The following is a 23,844-nucleotide window of genomic DNA, read 5'->3' as shown; positions in this document are numbered from 1 at the left end:
TGCTCATGGGAATCTGCTATATTACGAAAGAGAGCGTCCAGAAAAAAGTAAGAACCAGGCTTCTGTTGAAAAGAGAGCGTTTGAAAGAAAGGTGACTTCACGCTCCACTAGCGAGATCTACGCGCCGCGCACGACTGTAAAGTTTGGCTAAGATGTTCACAGCAGCGTATACTATCCGCGGACTCTGTTTTTTCACCAAGCCCGAGGGGTAGTTCGGGGCTCCTTTGAAGCCCAACAATTATCGATGCGATCATCTGTGAGAGGTTATATCAATGCTAACCTTCTCGCGGGCTATGAACAATGGCGCGCAACAATGCCTCATGCAAACACGTCTCGCTACGTATTCCGTCTACTACGTAGACAAAAACAAGTCGTGCACGCGAGGTAACGTACAACACCAACTCACCCCTCGTATTGCGCTAAACGCTAAAGAAATTAAAAATTTGCCGTCAACATCACCGCCAATTATTGTCAATCAACGCAAACAGTTCAAAAAGTTTTGCTTACATCAATTCCCGCAGTGCATGAGATCCTCATTATTTTTTTAGAGCTGTGGTTAGTCGGAACTATCTGCGGGATCGGCCCACGAAAGCAGTTAGACAGAGTAAATCATGGTTAGTTCCGAAAGAATGCTGAATGCATTAAAATAATGTTTGAGTGCCAGGTCCTGTAAGACACCACTGTGTCGTGGTTGTCGTTTAGGAGAAAATAGTTGCGAGCCGTGGCAGCCGCACCGGATATTGTATATCGGGCGATATTTGTCCCTGCACCCTCGCAGCTGCTGTCATATCACTCCTTTTGTGCTCTGCAGCACAGGGTTCTTAGGCTTTATAACATAATTGAGGACGTCAGTATTGATGGTGCGATTCATCAAGTATCTTAATTTTCGTTTATAGCGCGAAGGGACACATATGAAGACTAGAAGCAGACATACGAGCGCTAACTCTCAACTAAATCTTTATTGAAACGCTCAACATGTGTAAGTGATTGCAAAAATCATAGCAATGAAACATCGCATGGGCTCAAAAATACCAAATATGCAAAGAATGTAGAAATGCGTTACCATACCAACTCGCCCAACTTTCCTTCCTTCTGCGATTACAGCTTCTGTCTAACTTCCTGTTCGTGCGTGCCGGTTATCGTTTTTATGATTTGTACGCCGTTCCATTGTCGGGCCCTAAGGTGCGCAAATGCGGAAAGCAGGGCCACCGCTGTAACAACCTCCCCCACTTCATGCGTCAATTTTTGTCACGACAATACAACGCTTAGACACCGCTATTTAATATAAACCCACAGAAAAAGCAATTAGTCCTCGGCAGGCGCTTGATGATGTGGCTTGGCATGCACTCTGTAGATTCCCACACTCATCTCGCAGCCACGGGTCGTTTCTTTGACCCGCGGTCGAAGGCGCTTGATGTAGGCCCCCTTGAGGGCATTCTTGTCACTCGACGGCATGTCAGCGCCGATCAAGAAGCAGTCCGAGTACAGTTCTGCAACAATGAAGGCCACAAAATGTGCTTAAATGGGTTGTTTTCCTTATTGGCCGAAAACGGCGGCAATTTCGAATATCGATGACAAAATTAAGGGATGTATGCTGCCGTGGCGTTTGATGTAGGCTACACCCATAGACTTGTATGCAGAACAGGAAACGTTCCAATATTTTAAGCCTATGGAGGCCACTGTTACTCTTGAGTATCAACAAAAAGAAAAGGCGCATCAAGTGCAAGTTGCAGAAAATTTAGCACCCTATGCCGGGCAAATACGAAATCTACTGTATTTATTGCGCCTCAGTTTGCAAGCATGACACCAGAGCTTCTCGGGTTTACTGATGCGAAAGCATCAAATGGCGCATTGAGAGAAAAAGCTGGCTTCTGTAGCAACGAAACGGCACCTATAATCCCACTGGCTGCGACGCCACTTCACGAGCGCGCCTCGAAGGAGCAGAGTGGGCGAAACGGTGTCGCGTGAGGGGAGAGGGCATAGCCGCGACGCCACGTCACCAGTGCGTCTCCACGGATCAGATACGATGACGCGACGCCGTGGGGCAAGAAGGGTTGTTGTCGGCAAGGCAATCGCGTGACGCGCGCGTGCGGGTGCCGTAGTCTCGCTCTCGGAAGCCGGTGCATGGTACGCAACTCTCTCTCATCCCCACTGGACTTAGTTTCTGCGCGCGCCTGCCGGCCTTGGTGGCCGCTGCTGATTCCTCGGTCTCTCACCGCGCAGGACGTCGGTGGCATGCGGTGTCGGCACCGCAGGCTGCTGCTGCTTGCTGGCTCGGGCAACACGTACCGCTATGGTACATTACTCGCAGCGCAATGCTCGAAGGACCGTTCAGCGGAGTTCAGTTGGACATTAATACTTTCGCACGCACAACACATAATAAGTGCTCAGGTGTCTTCCGATGTTTGTCTTGTTATAAACTAAAATAAGAAATTATACCAGTATTGCAATTTCCGAAGCTAGAATACAGTGCAGTACATTCTGTAGCTTATTTCAGCAAGTTAGAAAGGAAGTAATGTTTTGCGATCACTCAAAACAGTAGATTCAATATCCTACTTACGTAGGATATTGTCGGGCCAACCATGGAGGCCGGGGCCAACAGCAGCATCAGCAACGAAACCAACAAGCAGCCCAATCACAGGTGACGTCCCAAAGAAACTGGGCCAGCATAGTGGCAGGGAGGGGCAGCGAGGTGCATCCCGAAATAGTTACACTTGACACAGTTAAAAGTCTACAGCAAGCCATCCAAAACATGCAGACAAAGATCGCACAACAGGATACAAATATCCGCGCCTACGAGAGCGGTCACGTCCCACAACCAATGGACAGGGACCGACACCCTAGCATGACACCCAGCGAACTTTCAGTTCCGTCACCAACATCCGCGCTTATTAACATACCAACAACCACAGAAAGTGAAAGTCCGATAGGGATGCCCAAGGTCCACCGAACAGACGAAAACCCAGCCTCATTCACAGGACTCCCACTACAGCCCCAATTGAGGACGCAGACCTAATGAAACGCGTAGAGCAACGCGTTGAACGCGCGGTCAAGGCGGCCACGGACATCATCCTCCCTGCGATTTTTCAACGCTTCCAGAAGTTAGAGAACCGCATGATGGCACTCGAAAAAAACCACAACACGCTAGCCGCACAGGTCGCACAAATCACACAATACATCCCAAAATTAGCGCCCGTACAGCCGGAGCAGACTCTCCCTCACCCCGCGGTCGTCCCTCAGGCGGCACCCGTCAGCGCAGCGGCAGTACTCCGCCATTCCCGCCTGTACCTGGCCGTCCACACACTCCCCAACAATCAACATGGCTGTAACAACCAATAACACCTATCATGTTTGGCAGTGGAACTACCGCGGATTCAAACAGAAGAAGGCCAACCTTCCCCAGCATGTTAATAACACGGCACAGCAAGAATCCTACAAACCTGATATCATAGCGCTACAAGAAGTCAACATGTAAGCCGGCCTCTCCTTTTACCGGTCTTTCCACTGCCGTAACAACTCCAAGAAAGTCACTACGCTCGTTCGCCGAGAACAGGTGACGGCGATCCACGACATCGAAACTTCTCCCCCCTGGGGCATCTGCCACGTTTTCGTGCAGATCATCCGGACGCGCACGTCAGGGCCCAGCCTATTCATCCTCAACGTATATGTCGCTCTGCATGCAGACCCGAAGCTCGATGCGCTTTTTCATTCGGCCCTCAAAGTCAGCCGCGACTGCCCCCTGCTCATCGTTGGGGACTTTAACGCTGGTCATACTCTGTGGGGATACCTGGGTGACACCCGCAAGGGCAGACATCTAGCAGAAGCCGCGCAAGAGTTGGGCCTCACGCTAATCAACGATACCACCACCCGCACCAGAATCGGCAGCCGAGGTCAGGTAGACACCAACCCGGACCTGACGTTCGTCGTCCACTCGCAAGACTACGCCTGGACGAACACCGGCGAAACTTTGGGAAGCGACCACTGCATCCTTCACATGGAAATCTATGCAAGCGGCAAGCGTCGTCAGAAGCATCGCTGCTCAGTTACAAACTATAGAACAAATTCCGCGAGTCCAGAAGAACGCAAGCCAGTGAGGGATCCATCGCCAATATCTCATCCTGGACGAGCCAACTCCTGGTTGACGTGGAAGAGCATACGGAAAATCTTGACCCGAAAGACGCCCCGGAAACCTCCAACGTCGACAGCAGGCTGCTCCACATGTAGCAGGCAAGATCGAGCATGCTCCGGCGTTGGCAACTGTAGGGGAAAGATAACCAAGCCCTAAAGGAAAGAATCACTCGACTCGACGCAACGATCTCTGATCACGCGACCGAGGTCACCCGGCAGCAATGTTACCAAATATGTAATCGCATGAGGGGACGCCTTGGCGCAGCCCGGACGTGGCACCTCCTACGCCACCTCCTGGACCCGGACACCACCACGGCCGAAGGCAGAAGAAACATGGCCAAGTTAATCCACAGGCATGCTCAGGACCCGGGGGCGTTCCTGGCCGAGATGCGAAACAAGTACGTCGGCCCGCAACTCAAGACACCGTTACCTGCGGACTACCGCGGCCGGCCGAACGCGCACATAGACGCAGACTTTACGTTCGCTGAGGTGTCGGCCGCCGCCTTCAAGCTGCGGACGAACTCGGCGCCGGGTTCGGACCGCGTGACCAACAAGGTCCTGCGCAACCTGGATGAGGCCGCAAGGGAGCAGCTCACAGAGTTCATGAACGAATGCTGGAAGACGGGCGCCATCCCGAAAGAGTGGAAGAGGTCCACCATCGTCTTTATACCCAAACCAGGCAAACCACTCAACGCGGACAACCTCAGGCCGATTTCACTCACATCATGCGTCGGCAAACTGATGGAGCACATGGTCCTGGACCGTCTCAATGAACACGTAGAAGACGAGGACCAGTTCCCCCACTCCATGTTTGGTTTCAGGCCACACCTGTTCTCCCAAGATGTACTCTTTGAGTTAAAAAGGCAGGTGATGCAACCCGAAAGTCCGGCGGACGCTCGCCGATTCCGGCGCCTCCTGGGCCTCGACCTGAAGAAAGCCTTCGACAATGTCGCCCATGAAGCGGTGCTCGAGGGCCTGACCCAACTGGGTGTCGGAAACCGAGCATACCAATACGTCCGAAACTTTCTCACTGACCGGAAGTGCCAGATCAAAGTCGGTGAACATGAAACTGACATTATAGCGCTGGGGAGCCGAGGCAAGCCGCAGGGATCAGTCATCCCCCCTTTTCTCTTTAACGCGGCGATGCGCGGGTTTCCGGACCTGCTGTGCTCTATCCCCGGGCTTCACCACAGCCTCTACGCTGACGACGTGACGTTACGGGCAGCGGCGGAAGATCCACAAACTCTTCAAGAGATCATGCAACGCGGCATCGATGTCGTACAAGATTATACGGAGTCAAGGGGCCTGACGTGCTCACCGGAAAAATCCGAATACCTCCTGATCGAGCCCGGCAGAAGTAGCCGTCCCAGGGGATTACCACGGGGAAGGCGCTTCCTTGAACTTAAGGTCGGAGAACTTACCATGCCGGAGCGCCCCAGTATCAAGATATTGGGACTAAACTTTTATAACACGCTGCGCTGCGGGCTCATGTTGAAGAAACTCCAGAGGGCGACCAACTACACACTACAACTCATTTGCCGGGTGGCTAATCGGCACCACGGCATGGGCGAGGGCGAGCTGCTTCGACTTGTGCAGGCATACATAACCAGCAGAACCATGTACTCAACACCATATGTCAAACTCGCAGTCACGGATTTAGCCAAATTATACACAATGATCAGACGAAGCACAAAGGCAGCCCTGGGCCTTCCGGACCACGCGGCCACCGCAAGGCTAGAGGCCTTAGGCATGCACAACACGATCGAGAAGCTCTTAAACGCTCACCACACAGCCCAAGTCCGTCGTCTCTCGCTAGCCCCGGCTGGCCGCACAGTCCTCCGAAGGCTCAGTCTCGAGGTCATCCCCGACGTTAGAGAGTACATGACGATTCCGCGAAAGGGAGGGGGCATACTTGCGCCCCGCCTCCACCCCGCAACATGGACCCCGAGTTCCATCAGTGCCGTTGGAAGGCCCGTAGTGAAGCCATTTAGCGACGCTACGGCTCGCAAGATGGAGTGGTCTACACAGACGCAGCGAGACACCCTCGCGGCGACCTCCTCACCGCGGTGGTAGCGGATCACAACGGAGGATTCATAGAACACACAACAATCACGGCTGGCCGAGTGATGGAAGCGGAGGAAACCGCGATTGCCACGGCCATGCATGCGGAAGCGAATACCGTCATCAGCGATAGCAAGCAGGCCATCGGCAATTTCGTCCGCGGTAGAATTTCCAAACAGGCGTACTATGTCCTCACGCGGCGCCCCCTAAGCGGCTTGAAAACCCTCGTGTGGACCCGGCTCACGCGGCTGTGCCCGGCAACGCGTCGGCTCACAGTTTGGCTCGAGATCTCGCGCGCCGAGCCTCGTCCGCGGATGCGGACGGCGTGAATGAGGAGTAGTGACACGAGGAACCCTGCGAGACTTATCATGAAATAGCCCGTAGGTATCGCTTGAGGCGTCGCGCGCTCCCACCGCCGGCCAAGCAACTCGATAAAACGCAAGCGGTCGCGTTTAGGCGACTCCAGACGAACACATACCCACACCCTAAGTACATTAACAAAATCACAGGGGGCAAGGAAAGCGACCAGTGTAGGCTCTGTTCACAAACAGGAAAACTCACACACATAATGTCGGAATGCACCTCGCTCTCGTTTTCTCATCCCCCCGTAAACAGCGAGACTGACTGGATAGCCTGGCTCAGTTCCGGGGACGTCGACCGACAGCTTGAACTGGTGGACTGGGCGGAGAAGGCCAAGCAGGCCAAGGGCCTTACTTGAGCCCGATCCCTCTGCCACGTCCTTCTTTACCCTTCCCCCTTTCAAAAAGTTTACCACCGCCACCACCTACTTACGTTGTTATTGACTCGACGTATTTGTTTACATTTCTTATATACCCCTCTTTAAATACCTTCAATTTCAGCACCGAGAATATGGGGTGGAAGTGTAGCGCATCGAGTCATCGTGTTGATTGTTGTCACTCTGTCACTGTACATCTAATGCCTGTTAGGCTCATGGTTGATGTTCGGATGTTCGCATATTTGAACTTTGTCATTCGGTTTTTATATCACCCAAGCAAAACTTCTTAAAGGAACGTGCATAACTGATTATACATACTGTATGTCTGGAAAGCAAGGTTACTTGGAAAGACAATTGTGTATTTGCGTATTACTGCTGCATGTTCTTGTTTTGCTGGAAAACAAACGTTTCAAGAAGAAAAAGAACGGCAACTTTTTTTGGTGACCAATCAAGCGAAAAACTCGAACGCTGTCAAAATCAGTGGTATGGGTGGCCGAACGATGATGAACGGCAAAGCCACATAATGAGGTCGACGGTACGGTGTGGCGATGACGGTGCGACGACTGCACGACGGTTTACAGCTAGGTGGCGCACCCAGTATCGCATCCTGGGTAAGAACTCTTCCTGTGCCAACAGAACAGGGCGATGACTCCAGCGACATACACCACAAAACTCATCAGCGTAAGAAAAAAGTGCAGGTTAACACAGGTTTGAAAACACGAAATTATGTCTGCAGCTACTGGTTTTTGGGCACGGTGATTTAGTATCGCTGGACACGATTATCAGCTTTTCCGGCTTGCGCTATTAAACGGCGGTATTAACAGCTGATGAGATAGAGTCAAAGTAAGTTTCGAAAATAGAAACACAAAGAGATACATGCACGTTATACATGTGAAACCCATGTTTCACAGTCACGGGTAATGCTAAGTCGAGACGAAAAGAACGTGAAGCCCATGCCGATGCGCTCATCCAGCCGCATCAATTTTTATTATAGTCTTGCTGCTGTTTCCGAGGTTAACGCAATTTTTATGCGAAGCATATTACGAGAGCTAAACCCAGCTCCTCAGGCGCGGCGGTGTCGCCTTCAATACAGAGGAGAAACCGCGGGCTCCAACTCGCGCCGTCGCTCGCGGCGTCGCCCCCCACATCGGACGCGGTGAGCGTCGAGCAACGCAGCGTTCGGCGCGACAACGATTTATTCATGAAGTGCAACGCCGCAGACACCGACACCGACGACACCGGCTTTTCTGCGACACGAGCTCCTTAACGCTGTCGCGTTGAAATAAAGGCTAGTATGCTTCGCATCCTGGGCGTAACCTTAGCTAAGCCACAGCCATTTTTTTTTACTAAAGGCTGGCGAAAAAGAAAACCTCTCACCAAATATGTGCCAAATGTCTCGCATCAACCACGTGCACTCTATGACTTCGCACGCAATGCACTCGAGTCCCGCGTCAACGACGCACTTGCGCGTCTCTTCCTCGATTTGCGCCACGGAGCCGCCATAGTTGAAGTAGACGGACGATGGCAACACCAGTCTCGGGTCCTGCATGCGCACAGTGGAAAGCACGAGCATGAACAGACCTCACAATTCTTATTAGCAACACGCCTTGCATACTGGCTGTGCCCTTGCTGTAGCGACGATCACTCTACCTGCGAAGTGACACGCATGCGCGCTGGCTAGAGCCCGTCACCGCAGCATGTATACCCTAGCCATGGTGGAGGCAGATATCGTTCCATTATAACCAAAATTTTAGAAGGCGCTAGTCACGTGAAGTGCGATGACATCCGAGATAACGCCCGCACAATATCTGATCTTGGATTCAATATGCACTCTTACGGTTCTGGTTTTCAAACATGACATTACGTATACTTCATGAGGTTGAAGCTATTCTGCCCACTTAATTTTTCTTCTTTCTATTTGAATGAAAATGTAGGTGCTGACGCCCGTTTTTATGCGTGTTTTCGTCCTTTTAATGCTAGTGTTAATGAGATTTATTTGCAAGAAAATTATGTAAAGCATGCTGGACGATTGCGAAGCCTGATAGAGCGTGGTGAAACTAATGTTCTACATAAACCGCTTGCTAGTGCAAAAGATCTTTCTGATCACAAAAAGCCTTATATATGTAGCATCAAGTAACTAGAATTGTGAGCGGAATATAAAATTTGTATTCAACTACACTGCCACTTAGTCGCCGAGAAATTTTGTGAGAGACTCCTGCTGTCGTGCGCAGACTCTCATTTACTTGCTCAGCGCGATGTTTTATGACTGAGTCGCGAGGTCCTGGCCACCAGGGCTGTGGTTATATGATTTCTTTTATTTTAAAAAATAATATTCTGAAATTTTACGTGCCAGAACCACCCCATGTTTGTGAGGCACGCCTTAATGGAGAGCTCCGGATTCATTTTGACCACCTGTGGTTCTTGAACGTGCACCCAAATTTAAGTATACGCGAGCGCTTTCGCATGTCGATGCGACCGCCGACGCCGGGGTCGAATGAGCGATCTGGAGCTTAGCAGCGCAACGTCATAGCAAACTGGGCTACCACATCGAGTGGTGATATAGCAGGTGCACATTAAATATATAACGTTTGTCGTCTTCCTAATGCGTTCATTTATAGAACTAAAACTAGAAAAAAATTGGCCCATGGTTACGCTTCCTGGTAATTCGATCGTTGTGCGCAGCTGCTGCCTTATTTCAACAACAGGCAACCGCATACATAACACGCTGTGCCAAACGGAGGGGGTTCTGCGTTTTGGATTGGGCAGCACACACCGCGATCAGCCGCTATCGAGCCAGCGCTCCACCGACGCGCCATCGCACCATCTTACAGTGGGTCACCGCCGCGGAGAGGGGGGGGGGAGATTAGCAATTATTATTTAATGTTTCTTCTGAAGTAGGATGAAGAAACGGGTGGAGAACAGGGGTATTGAGTAGAGGTCACACACTCATTCACTCACAGACAGGTCTCGATGTGGCCGCACAAGGTAGGGGTGGGAAGTAGAAGTGAGGGGCGGAAACGATGTAACTGTCTTTCGAGTCACCGCAACGGCACTGCGCCAGGTAAGGGAAGACATAGGGCAAGAGTGTATGCGGGAGAAGGACAGCCAGGAGCAAGCACTGCCAGAGGTGACAAACGCTACTGAGAAACACGCCCTGCAAACGGGAAAGCGAGAGACATGGCTGAGAGACGTATACAGCGACGCGACGCGGAGACGGAGGAGCGGAGAGCCGTGCATCACGCGCGAGACCCCAAGGAGCGCCCGCCGCCGGCACCGCGGCAGTTCCGCGACAGCGGGAGAAGGGATGGCGAGGGCGGAGTGGACGGTAGCGGCGAGAGTCATCGCGACGGCGCTGCGCGGAGGGAGGGGGCGAGAGGATAGGCGAGAACACGTGATCCTGGTTTTGAGGGCAAGGGGAGAACAAGATTCGCGCCGCGCGCGAGAGATGACAGCAGGAGCCCACGCAGCTAGAGCAGCGCGCGGATGATGACCTTGGTTACGGCGAGGCCGACGGCGACGCGCAATGCGGGAACGGGCGCCAAATAGCTGTGCTCTAAGAACTACAGACAGTTACTGGAGAGCGCCGTGATACGTGAGACGCAGTCAAAACGCGAGAAAACGCATGGAAGTGGAGCTATTCTATAGCCGGAGCGTAGCAGACGACAAAGGCGAGTCCTCCAAATGACTCCAGCTGGAGTGCCGTTCGCAGCGTCGCTATCAGCGCTGTGAACAGCGCTTCCGACGTTGGCGGTGATAGCGACTGTGAACGGCGATGGAGGCATACATACATACATACATACATACATACATACATACATACATACATACATACATACATACATACATACATACATACATACATACATACATACATACATACATACATACATACATACATACATACATACATACATACATACATACAACGACCATCCTGTTAGAGCGTCTGAAGTAGTCGGTTAAGATGTTTAGTTCACAACTTAGGTTAAATGATGAGCTTACGATGAGCTTAGTTAAAATGAGCTTACGGGGAATGCAAAAGTTGTATACAAAAATTATTCATATAATCTAAAGTCGTATATGAAGCAATTTTGTCCCTTTTAGATGTTAAAGAAAAGCAGTTGCGCGTCGTGATACCGTTTCTTCTTGCAGCGTGATACAAAGTTGTAAAGCTGACGGCTCAAATTTTTTTTTATTTTCCAAGTGCCCGCAATTATTAGAAATAGTCAAGGAATGAAGGAACAATATCTGCCTGCTATATTCGGTACATTCTACTTTCTTTACAATGCAACAGACCTCATTGAATTTGATGCAGCGAGCGCCAACCAGTGCATGCCAGCGAATGTCGAGCAAGACGATTTCTCCGTTCCCCTGCATTTAGATAGGGGTTGGTCATCATCATCATCATCATCAGCCTAGTTACGCCCACTGCAGGGCAAAGGCCTCTCCCATACTTCTCCAACTACCCCGGTCATGTACTAATTGTGGCCATGTTGTCCCTGCAAACGTCTTAATGTCATCCGCCCACCTAACTTTCTGCCGCCCCCTGCTACGCTTCCCTTCCCTTGGAATCCAGTCCGTAACCCTTAATGACCATCGGTTATCTCCCCTCCTCATTACATGTCCGGCCCATGTCCATTTCTTTTTCTTTATTTCAACTAAGATGTCATTTACCCGCGTTTGTTGCCTCACTCAATCTGCTCTTTTCTTATCGTTACACCGATCATTCTTCTTTCCATAGCTCGTTGCGTCGTCCTCAATTTCAGCAGAACCCTTTTCGTAAGCCTCCAGGTTTCTGCCCCATATGTGAGTACTGGTAACACACAGCTGTTATACACTTTCCTTTTGAGGGATAGTGGCAACCTGCTGTTCATGATTTGAGAATGCCTGCCAAACGCACCCCAGCCCATTCTTATTCTTCTGGTTATTTCAGTCTCATGATCCGGATCCGTGGTCACTACCTGCCCTAAGTAGATGTATTCCCTTACCACTTCCAGTGCCTCGCTACCTATCGTAAACTGCTGTTCTCTTCCGAGACTGTTAAACATTACTTTAGTTTTCTGCGTATTATTTTCAGACCCACCCTTCTGCTTTGCCTCTCCAGGTCAGTGAGCATGCATTGCAGTTGGTCTCCTGAGTAACTAAGCAGGGCAATATCATCAGCGAATCGCAAGTTGCTAAGGTATTCTCCATCAACTTTGATCCCCCATTCTTCCCACTCCAGGTCTCTGAATACCTCCTGTAAACATGCGGTGTATAGCATTGGAGAGATCGTATCTCCTTGTCTGACTCCTTTCTTTATTTGGATTTTGTTGCTTTCTTTGTGGAGGACTACGGTTGCTGTGGAGCCGCTATACATACCTTTCAGTATTTTTACATATGGCTCATCAACACGCTGATTCCGTAATGCCTCCATGACTGCTGAGGTTTCGACTGAATCAAACGCTTTCTCGTAATCAATGAAAGCTATATATAAGGGTTGGTTATATTCTGCACATTTTTCTATCACCTGATTGATAGTGTGAATATGGTCTATTGTTGAGTAGCCTTTACGGAATCCTGCCTGGTCCTTTGGTTGACAGAAGTCTAAGGTGTTCCTGATTCTATTTGCGATTACCTTATATAGTAAATACTTTGTAGGCGACGGACAGTAATCTGATCGGTCCATAATTTTTCAAGTCTTTGGCGTCCCCTTTCTTATGGATTAGGATTATGTTAGCGTTCTTCCAAGATTCCGGTACGCTCGAGGTTATGAGGCATTGCGTATACAGGGTGGCCAGTTTCTCTAGAACAATCTGACCACCATCCTTCAACAAATCTGCTGTTACCTGATCCTCCCCAGCTGCCTTCCCCCTTTGCATAGCTCCTAAGGCTTTCTTTACTTCTTCTGGCGTTACCTGCGGGATTTCGAATTCCTCTAGGCTATTTTCGATTCCACGATCGTCGTGGGTGCCACTGGTACTATATAAATCTCTGTAGAACTCCTCAGCCACTTGAACTATCTCATCCATATTAGTAACGATATTGCCGGCTTTGTCTCTCAACGCACACATCTGATTCTTGCCTATTCCTAGTTTCTTCTTCACTGTTTTTAGGCTTCCTCCGTTCCTGAGAGCCTGTTCAATTCTATTCATATTATAGTTCCTGATGTCCGCTGTCTTACGCTTGTTGATTAACTTAGAAAGTTCTGCCAATTCTATTCTAGCTGTAGGGTTAGAGGCTTTCATACATTGGCGTTTCTTGATCAGATCTTTTTTCTCCTGCGATAGCTTACTGGTTTCCTGTCTAACGGCTTTACCACCGACTTCTATTGCGCACTCCTTAATGATGCCCATGAGATTGTCGTTCATTGCTTCCACACTAAGGTCCTCTTCCTGAGTTAAAGCCGAATACCTGTTCTGTAGCTTGATGCGGAATTCCTCTAGTTTTCCTCTTACCGCTAACTCATTGATTGGCTTCTTGTGTACCAGTTTCTTCCGTTGCCTCCTCAAGTCTAGGCTAATTCGAGTTCTTACCATCCTATGGTCTCTGCAGCGTACCTTGCCGAGCACGTCTACATCTTGTATGATACCAGGGTTCGCGCAGAGTATGAAGTCGATTTCATTTCTAGTCTCACCATTCGGGCTCCTCCACGTCCACTTTCGACTAACCCGCTTGCGGAAAAAGGTATTCATTATCCGCATATTATTCTGTTCTGCAAACTCTACTAATAACTCTCCTCTGCTATTCCTAGAGCCTATGCCATATTCCCCCACTGCCTTGTCTCCAGCCTGCTTCTTGCCTACCTTGGCATTGAAGTCGCCCATCAGTATTGTGTATTTTGTTTTGACTTTACCCATCGCCAATTCCACGTCTTCATAAAAGCTTTCGACTTCCTGGTCATCATGACTGCTTGTAGGGGCATAGACTTGTACCACCTTCAATTTGTACCTCTTATTAAGTTTCACAAGACCTGCTACCCTCTCGTTAATGCTATAGAATTCCTGTATGTTACCAGCTATTTCCTTATTAATCAGGAATCCGACTCCTAGTTCTCGTCTCTCAGCTAAGCCCCGGTAGCACAGTACGTGCCCGCTTTTTAGCACTGTATATGCTTCTTTTGTCCTCCTAACCTCACTGAGCCCTATTATATCCCATTTACTACCCTCTAATTCCTCCAATAATACTGCTAGACTCGCCTCACTAGATAACGTTCTAACGTTAAACGTTGCCAGGTTCAGATTCCAATGGCGGCCTGTCCGGAGCCAGGTATTCTTAGCACCCTCTGCAGCGTCACAGATCTGACCGCCGCCGTGGTCAGTTGCTTCGCGGCTGCTGGGAACTGAGGGCCGGGGTTTGATTGTTGTATTCATATGGGAGGTTGTGGCCAAGTACTGCACCAGGGTGGCCAATCCTGCTCTGGTGAGAGAGTGCGTTACCGGTTCTGGTCGCCGGGATCAGGCCGCACTCCAGGCCTGTTTGTGCGATTTTCTCAACACACGGTTTTTTTTTTGTATTTTCCGGTGGAGAATAGCGCGGCACCGGGATTTGAACCACAGTCCTCTTGCACGGGAGACAGATACTCTACCATCCCCGCAGTAGTTAAATTAAAAAATTAAGTTATGGGGTTTTACGTGACAAAACCACTTTCTGATTATACGGCACGCCGTAGTGGGGGACTCCGGAAATTTCGACCACCTGGGGTTCTTTAACGTGCACCTATTTCTAAGTACACGGGTGTTTTCGCATTTCGCCCCCATCGAAATGCGGCCGCCGTGGCCGGGATCCGAGCCCGCGCCCTCGTGCTCAGCAGTCTAACACCATTGCCACTGAGCAACCACGGCGGGTCCCGCAGGAGTTGTACGCCTCATTTAACCTACACTGGTGCCCTATTTGATCAGTCAAGGTTGACCAATCTGAGATCGGTTATACCGCACGGATGGCACTCGACTAGAGAACTTCGTATTTATGACTTGCACATGTGTCGTCATACCTTATTGAGGATGTATATGTATATATATAAATATATATATATATATATATATATATATATATATATATATATATATATATATATATATATATATATATATATATATATATATACATATATTTTAAGAGGGTTCCCGTACAGTCATAAAATAAAGGAAAAGACATTAAAAAAGAGAAAAAAATAGAAAAAAGGGGAAAAAAAGGAACATGACAGGTGATTTGAACTCATGACCCTTGGATGTTGCCCGGAAAGATAGCTCAGTCGGTTGGTTTGTCAGGCCCCAGGTTATTTTCAAGCGCCATAGGTCCTGCTCCGAGCCTCATACTTACGTGGAAAGAAACTGATGTTGTCCGCGACAGTCGATTTTCAAGGACTGCTGTTGTCCGGGACAGCTATCTCAAGGACTGCTGCTGACGAGGGCGAAATACTTTCGTGTAATTATAATAACCCTAATAGGACTACTTTCGAAAGAACAAAAACAAAAGAAAGGAAACGGCCCAGAGGGCTATACTACGAGAGCTATATGACTGATAATTTTCTATGTATATATGTATTCATCTCATCTATGGGATCGCATGCGCGCGTTGTTGCTTTGTCTCTAAGAATCAAGGAATGGAAAGCAAAATTGCAGCGCCGTGGTTTTAAAGCGCACCCGTGGTAGAGAAACGGGAGGCGATATAAGCGTGCGTGGCTATGATACGCACACGAAAAACTGCCTCAAAATAGTTAGACTTGAGGGAAATCTTCGTTAACAAACGATAGCACAGCAATCAGCATTCGAATGTAATTATAGCCCTAATAATAATTGTAAATATTCATCTCATCTATGGGATCTAATGCGCGCGCTGTTGCTTTGTCTCTGCGTGTGGTAGTTAAAAGAGCCAGTTTAAGGCGGTATAAGCGTGCGTGGCCATGATATGCACACGACAAACTGCCTTAAAATATTTAGACTTGAGGGGAATGCTTCGGTAACAAGCCATAACACGGCAAGCAGCACTCGAATACGACGAGAGAAATTATTGAGACATGGAAAATTCCCTTGAAATAAATATGGTTTGCGAGACAAATGCCTGTAAGTATTGAACCTCTTAAGAGATGAGGGGGGAAATATGCGCTCACCGAGAAGGCATCGTCAGCACGGGACCGCCACCAGGCATCTTTCTGAGATGTGGGGAAACTTCGCGGCCGGAACGAAGCCTCCCTTCTCCACCGGCCAAGAGGGGGAAACGCGCTTTCCGATCGCTCAAGGTTGCGAGGGCACAATAGTAAGCTCTAGCGTCTAGGAAAAGCTTAAAAAGGTGCGAGGGCGGCACGCATAGCGTGGGAAGCTAGCCGCCAGAATAGCTATCTCAAGGACTGCTGCTGACGAGGGCGAAATACCTTCGTGTAATTATAGTAGTCAACGGTAAAATGGACGCCAACCACGAACATAAATCATAACAAGACGCACTACACACGTAGGGAAGGAATCCTCGTTTACGAACTAGGTTGTGAGCAAAACTCCCCTGCTGCAGTGATGCCGAAAGGTCTTGTCATTACTTATGTGTGTGGTCGGCGTTCATTTTACCTTTGACTATGCTAATCCCGAGCAGACGAGTTTCGTGCACGTTAAAGAATCAAAATTAATCCGGAGTCTCCCACTATGGCGTACCTCATAATCAAAATAATGCTTTGGCACGTCAAACCCCAGAATTCATTCCCTCATTCAAGAGTTTCGACACACTTGACGTCATTAGATAGGAGTTCACGAGATAAGGCGACCTTTTAAGAGGACAAAACCGCCACCGTGCACGAACAGAGCCTTACGGAAACCCAGGTGTTCCACTCAGGCATGACGTGAACATCCAGCCAGGCGTCCAGCGCCGGGTTAGTGATGCACGCCGTGACCAGGCATTCCCCGTCGACCGTGAGCAGGTCGCGGATGTTCTGGAAGGCGACGGTCAGGTCCGGCACCAAGTGGAAACAGAGGAAAGAATAGACGCGCTGGAACTGTCCGTTCTTGGCGACGAAGGCGGACACTTCCGGAGGCGAGGCGACATCGAGCAGCTCGTATGCGATAGATCCCTGCGGTATTGTAACAATAGCAAGTCTCGGAAAAACGATGACAACGTGGCGTGCTGTACTGTGCACGCGAGCAAACGCAATACAAACGTTAGAAAACAAAACAAGCACTACCTTTTACACGGACTTAGTTTACTAACTTGTATTAACTCTATGATATTTTAAAAGGAAGCCAAGATGCTTAACTGTGAGCAGTCCTTCCAACTGAAACCAGAGGGCGATATTTGCTTCGTGCCAGCGTTCATTGATCGGCTTGTGCTTGACCGAAATGTCACTCAAGCAACGGACGCAGACACACACACACACGCACACACGCACACGCACACACATACATCATATAAATATATATATATATATATATATATATATATATATACACACGCCGTATCAGTGATACTACCGCTTGGCGAACGCTGCTACACCCTAGAACATTTAATACCAAAATATGAGAAATGTGCGCCCATCCTGCGGCGAAAGGATCGCTCGAACTTTCGACAATGGAATTGGAAAACTGTCGTTTCTCCGCACCATCGAAAGCCGCATGGCGGCGACCAGCGGCTGCGTTAGCTCCGCGGTCGACCGAGCCTAAAGTTCTCCGGTTAATAAGCATGGATCTTGCCGCTATTTCTTCAATTTCAACGCCTTCCGCCCCGCCGCGTGCAGGTTCAACGGAAACGCGTCGGTTTTCACGCGGCGCCGAGCGATTGCGAGAATCCGCGCTCTTCTCCTGTATGCAAATGCAAAATGTTCACGGAAGTTTCGGACGCTGTCCGGTATCTCGCTCGATTTTTGGAACATGACGCGCACGACGCCGCAGACGTGGTGGCCGGTAACAGGGTGGCCGCCATTCAATTTGTTGCCTATACAGGTTGTGCCACATAACTTGAGCGAAAGGTTTAAAAACGAAATGCACTCCGGACGCGAGTAGAACGAAATGCATAATGTTGGCACTGGCTTTATGTTACTCAGGCTATTTGTTTTTATTTTCCTCTTAACTAACGGATTAGTAGTCATGTTTACTTAATCAACTTTTTAAGTATTCGCTGCAGACCCCATGTGTGATACGCAAAGTTGTAGAGCACCTTGAGAAGCCTCTCAGTAAATTGTTTCCAACACGATATATATCTCACGAGGTCCTTTTTCCCGCGTTCCAATGAAAGCCCGCGAAAGATGAAAAATACCACGTGACGGTGCGCTTCCGCACTGTTATTGTGCTGCTCTCAAGCGTGCTATAGATGAACAAGGTCGGTTGCAGCGAGATTCGCCCGCGACAGGGCGTTATGCCTGGTGTAGGTATCTGGGCATGCGGCTCTTAGCGCATGACGGATAGAAATGCATGCTGCTGGCCGAGCGTTGCCGAAGCGATAAAGCGTCTAAGGCCACCAAAAAGTAAAGGCGAAAGCAGCATTTTGATTCTGCTTGGAAGGAGGAAAGGGCGAAGCGCGTGGGAACGCTGGAAGGCGATGACGGCTGCTACAATTTTGCCTTTGTACACAAATGACCTTGTAGTAGTTTTCGAATTGAACAATGATGCTACAACTTTCAACCTTAGGGCTCGAATAACAGCGGATAAATCACACGGGGGACAAAACTAACTAATGTGTGAAGGCAACAAATGGTAAAAAGAAAGAACTTGGCTATATTCAAGGAAGATTACGCATGTCTTCTTCAGACTATGACTCTTTTCGCACTGCTCTCCTTCTCACACTTACTGTCTAACAGACGCTCTTTTTTTGATCTCGCACCCCGCACGTGCGCAACGCTTCGTGGTCGCAGTATCGGGTGGCCGCGCTTGGCTTCACACTTGTGCACCGTGACTGGCGCGTCAGTCCCTGAGTGCGCCCGCGGGCTGTTTCAGTTTACCGGATGTAGATCATACCTTAAGTACCTCGCTTGAACCAATTCTAGCGAACTGCAATATACACAGTGCTCCTCAGGCGCCCGTATCCGTCCGTGTTCTCCACAGCAACGCTATTTGGCTGTGACCAACATTGAGTAGCCGATATTGCTTACTCCAATGAGAAAAGAGCAGATACAAGATTATAAGCAAGACGGAAGAGGGCCCAGGCTTTGTCAACAAAATACTGTGGACCTTCTCACGTAATGTCCAAGTGAACATCCACAACGCTTACTATTGGAGCGACGAAAACCCTCACTGGGTTTTGATGACACATCACCAATATCAGTGGTCGGTTAATGTGCATGTGGTGTGGAATTTACGGTGGCACTAACTTTGTCTTGTGTTTTTTGATAACACGCTTACAGGACGTCAACAACATCCTTGATGGGGCGCTTGAGGATTTTCTTTGCGAAGTTCCACTGGCTAGGATCAAGGATATTCGGTATCGGCATGATGGTGCTCCCGCGCACGGCAGCAGCAAGGCTTGCAAATGGCTGCATGAAGTATTCCCGCAGCAGTGGATTGCACAGCACGGGCCCATTGCTTGGCCGGCACGGTCTCCAGATTTAACTCCCCTTGATTTCTTTCTCTGGGGCTACGTCAAGGATCAAGTATACCGGACACCAACCACAACACCAGAGAACCTAACAGAAAAAATAAGACAAGTCTACAACTCCATCCCTGATACCATGATCAAGAACGCCTCGGAAAATGTGCCTATGAGATGCCAAATGTGCATTGCAGCAGATGGTGACCTCTTCGAACACGCATTGTAATCAAAGGGCGCTTGTTGGATTGAAGGTCACTGGAAAATCATTCCGGCCCCTAACACCGTCTCCCCACCCACCCCCATTACACTCCGTCGGCAGGCCGCCAGCTCTTGCCCATTTCAAGCATAAAAAAAATAAAGCTATGTCTCCTTTCGTCTCTTTCAGCTCTTTTGTCTCCTTAGACGCTTTATCGCTTCCGCACTCGGCTAGCAGCACAAATTTGCGCCGTCATGCGATAAAAGCTGCATGCCCAGATACCTACACCAGACATAACGCCCTATCGTGGGCCAGTCTCGCTGCAGCCGACCTGGTTCATCCATCGCACGCTTGAGAGCAGCACAATAACAGTGCGAAATCGCCCCGTCACGTGGTAGTTTTTCATATATCGCGGGCTTTCCTTGGAACGCGGAAGAAAGGACCTCATGACATATATATCATGTTGGAAACAATTTATTTTGAGGTTTCTCAAGGTGCCCTACAACTTTGCCTATCACACTTGTGATCTGCAGCCAATATTTAAAAAGTTGATTAATTAAACACAACTAATTCGTTAGTTAAGGGGAAAATAAAAAAATAATAACCTGAGTAACTTAGGCCAGTTCCAACATTATGCATTCGATTCAACTCTAGTCCGGAGTGCCTTTCATTTTGAAAACTTCGGCCCAAGTTATGTGGGACAACCTGTATATACCCTGCTTTAGTTCGCCAAGAGATTTCGCGGCTTTGGTCCACTACCCACCAAAGAGCCACTTTCGGCGCTGGACACTGACCGAGCGGCACCATAGTTAGGCCTGTTTGCATCGCGCGAGGAAAATTCACTGCAAGCCGACGTGCACGGTGGCGAACAGCGAGCTATCCTGGCCAGGTGGTTCTCGATGTGTTCGAACCAGGCAAGCTGCCTCGGCGATTGCGCACAACCGGCACAGTCGAAAGTCGCGCGCGCATATCTGCACTTCGCGACGGCACGCGACGCACAAGGAGCGGGCGCGACCAGCGAAAGCGAAACACCCCCGTGGGTGTCGATCATCGTGGTGTTTGAAGTAGGTAGGGCGTATCAGTGCAGCACTGCACAGATCAAAATGAAGTTGCAAAAAAAGGCAAAGAATTTAATTTTACTGCTAAATTTCGTGTTCTTGGACTGTACGATTATTTGGAATATCCGAACAATCGATCATCGACTGTTTTCGTCATCAAGTTTGACACTTAGTATGTTAATTTCACAGTCAGAAGCGAGTCTCGGACGCAAAGACTAACCCATGATGTGACGTAAGTGATCATGTAGCGCGCCAACCTATAAGCCTGGCGGAGCTTGTAGCTTTTCTTTATACGAAAGTAAATGAAAGAGACGTCACCCTGTGACGGTTACTCCTTTTTTTGCGTATATTAAAATTATGGGGTTTAACGTGGCAAAACCATTTACTGATTATGAGGCACGCCGTAGTGGAGGACTCCGGAAATTTTGACTACCTGGGGTTCTTTAACGTGCACATAAATCTAAGTACACGGCGGCCGCATTTCGCCCCCATCGAAATGCGGCCGCCGACGCCGGGATTCGATCCCGCAAACTCGTGCTCAGCAGCCGAACACCATAGCCACTGAGCAACCACGGCGGGTCCTTATTGCATATATATATATATATTGACACGTGTACTTATATTTAACAGGCGACCAGGCGACCTGTTTTTGTGGGCACAGGTTCGCCCAATAAAAGCTAGTTTTGTATTCCACCGTATTCTTGCTTTCTTCACCGTCACTACCCCGTGACAATATGTTTGTGTGTGTGTGTGTGTGTGTGTGTGTGTGTGTGTGCGTGCGTGCGTGCGTGCGTGCGTGCGTGCGTGTGTGTGTGTGTGTGTGTGTGTGTGTGTGTGTGTGTGTGTGTGTGTGTGTGTGTGTGTGTGTGTGTGTGTGTGAACGAGAAAAAAGGAAAGAGGGCTCATTTTTATTAATCATATCATAAGAAGCCAACAAAGACACCAAGGACAACACAGGGGAAATTACTTGTACTTACGTATTCAGTTATATGAATGATCAATCAATAGAACTGAAAGTGGATGAAAAAAACACAATTTTCCGCAAGTGGGGAACGATCCCACGTCTTTGCATTACGTGTGCGATGCTCTACCAATTGAGCTACCACGGCGCCGTTTTCCCATCCACTTTCTTGGGTACTTATGCAAATTTTATGCTGAGTGTCAAATTTGATCGATAATATCTCGGAATGGAAATGTCCTTAAAGAATCAAACAAAATGGAGTTGTCTGTGAATTGATCACTCAAGGTTATAATATGAACATATATACCATAAATCCTGAAATTAACATAACATATTTTCAATTGCCGGTTCTCTTGTTCGCAAGAAATGTCTGCCAAAGCACATGCTATATAAACCACCTATGCAAGCAGCTAGTTGCGTAGATAGCATTAGCTTTATCAACATTACTGATAGAGGACTTTTACACAATCTGGAGATAACGGCGTTGTGACAACACATAAATAAACATTAAGAAATTGCCAACTTCATTCAGGGAGGCGAAGAAGAAAAGTGCGCCCATTACATTATAGGTTCTACTGTATATTTTCAATGTAATAGCTAGTGTTCGAATTATACATGAAAATATAATGTCAGGACCCCTCTAACGCATTTTGCTTAATCATGACATTTGAACATAATTACTGAACGCTCGTTTTCTCCTTATTTCTATGTGTTATACCAGGTTCATATATAGTAGGTTTCCCTAGTGTCATCCGCGAACTGAACAATGCACTTCGTTTACACTTGGTAAAAGTAAGGGGTGGGTTATGAGTGATATGTAGGTGAAATTGAAAATGTTTGGGTCAATACTGGCTTTTGAATTAAATTACGCATGGAAGAGCTTTATAGGCGTTGCAACTGTATTTAATTTACAAACGACGCGAAATTGAATCCGATGTCCTAAGAGGATTGTAACAGTCATGAAGGCTAAATTTAGTGAAAATTATAGTGGGGACGTTGGGGTCAATCTGCATGCGGAATTGGATCTATGTGGATGAATAACAGCGTTTGTTAAAAAAATCCTTGAGCAAGTACTCGAACGCGTTATACCGCCGTGATGACTCTGTTTCCCAGTATATCGTAGGAGAATTGCACGTGACGCCGATTTCCTATTCGGTGTAAACAGGGGCCTGGTGTTTGGCTCGGTGTTGGGAGAAACCTTAAAGTGTCTGTACACTATTAATCATGATAATTCCACGTATTTGCAGCACACTCGCTTTCCGCCTATTTTCAGGCATTCCACGATGCAGGCAATATGTTTCCTCAATGAACTCGAGAAACTATACTACAAATGAGGGGAAATATGTTTTTTGGAGCATTAATGGGCGCAGCAAGCAAGATACAGTACGGTTTGGTTGGCGGAGCCTGTACTGAACTCTGCTGTTCGCCACCGAGAACGGCACGGTGAATGTCGGGTCGTGGACATGGCACTCTGCGTGTATCGCACCATCGTAAGACAGCGACAAGAATGTCATCGCTGCAGAGTGTAGCTTTTTCTGGAAAGTTGTATAATCGGCGAGTTCCCCATGATTGTAACGTTACAATAACTCATGACGCATTGCCACGCAAGCCATGCTCACTTGGCTATTGTGCCGGCGGGCATACTCCAGCATCGAAGGGGACACGTCAGCGCCCACGATCCTCGCAGCTGGGCGGTTCAGCGGCAGGAGGGCGCGGTAGGTGAAGCCGCCCGTGCCGCATCCCACGTCCAAGTGCTGGTGGTGCGCCTGTGCTTCAGTGAGGAACTCGGTCCGGTCCAGTGCCGACTGGTCCAGCTGCCACAGGTAGGTCTCGTGACGGGCGTAGCCCACCGGGTCCATGAGCTCCCTGCAATGGTCCGACTTGACTTCATGCCCTTCATCGATGACGCCCCGGGGCACAGCCGCGGTGGTGTACAGGGCTTCCATTTTACGAACGGTGGGGTCTCCGATGAAGGGTGGACCAGCAATAGCGCTTGTAGCTAGGCACGTGTCTACATGCACTTCTGCATGTCCCGAAAGAACAGGGCTCTTTATACGTTCTCTGGCCTCGCTCATGGCAGCTGTGGCTGGCACAAAATCACTTGATCCTATTGACATGTGCTAGGATAGTGACCCCATGCTCAGTGCGTTTTGATTGCAAATGACTGCAGCTAAGCTTTCGAATGTCTGTGGATTTCGTTTCTGTGGAACCAGAAAATAAA

The 23,844-nt window shown here is 48.8% G+C and overlaps 1 protein-coding gene across 1 annotated transcript; it reads right to left on the bottom strand.

The window, feature by feature from the left end:
- Nucleotides 1–995: 995 nt before the first annotated feature.
- On the bottom strand, nucleotides 996–23,569 carry LOC135918719 (uncharacterized). The gene is made up of 4 exons (XM_065452375.1): nucleotides 23,243–23,569; nucleotides 16,704–16,961; nucleotides 8,303–8,468; nucleotides 996–1,490 (listed from the first exon to the last, which is right to left on the bottom strand). Exons 1-4 carry the CDS (start codon nucleotides 23,567–23,569, stop codon nucleotides 1,306–1,308), a joined length of 936 nt encoding a protein of 311 aa, XP_065308447.1. The 3' UTR covers nucleotides 996–1,305.
- Nucleotides 23,570–23,844: the final 275 nt, after the last annotated feature.

Source organism: Dermacentor albipictus, unplaced genomic scaffold (genome assembly GCF_038994185.2).
Source record: "Dermacentor albipictus isolate Rhodes 1998 colony unplaced genomic scaffold, USDA_Dalb.pri_finalv2 scaffold_21, whole genome shotgun sequence".
Lineage (NCBI taxonomy): Eukaryota > Metazoa > Arthropoda > Arachnida > Ixodida > Ixodidae > Dermacentor > Dermacentor albipictus.
This window is presented reverse-complemented; position numbering and strand designations above follow the sequence as displayed.

Coding starts and splice junctions, on each gene's coding strand:
- LOC135918719 (XM_065452375.1), bottom strand. CDS start 23,569: ATGGAAGCCCTGTACACCACCGCGGCTGTGCCCCGGGGCGTCATCGAT. Junction 8,469..16,703: donor AGTGGAACACCTGGGTTTCC/GTAAGGCTCTGT, acceptor GTGCGCATGCAG/GACCCGAGACTGGTGTTGCC. Junction 1,491..8,302: donor AGACATTTGGCACATATTTG/GTGAGAGGTTTT, acceptor TCATTGTTGCAG/AACTGTACTCGGACTGCTTC.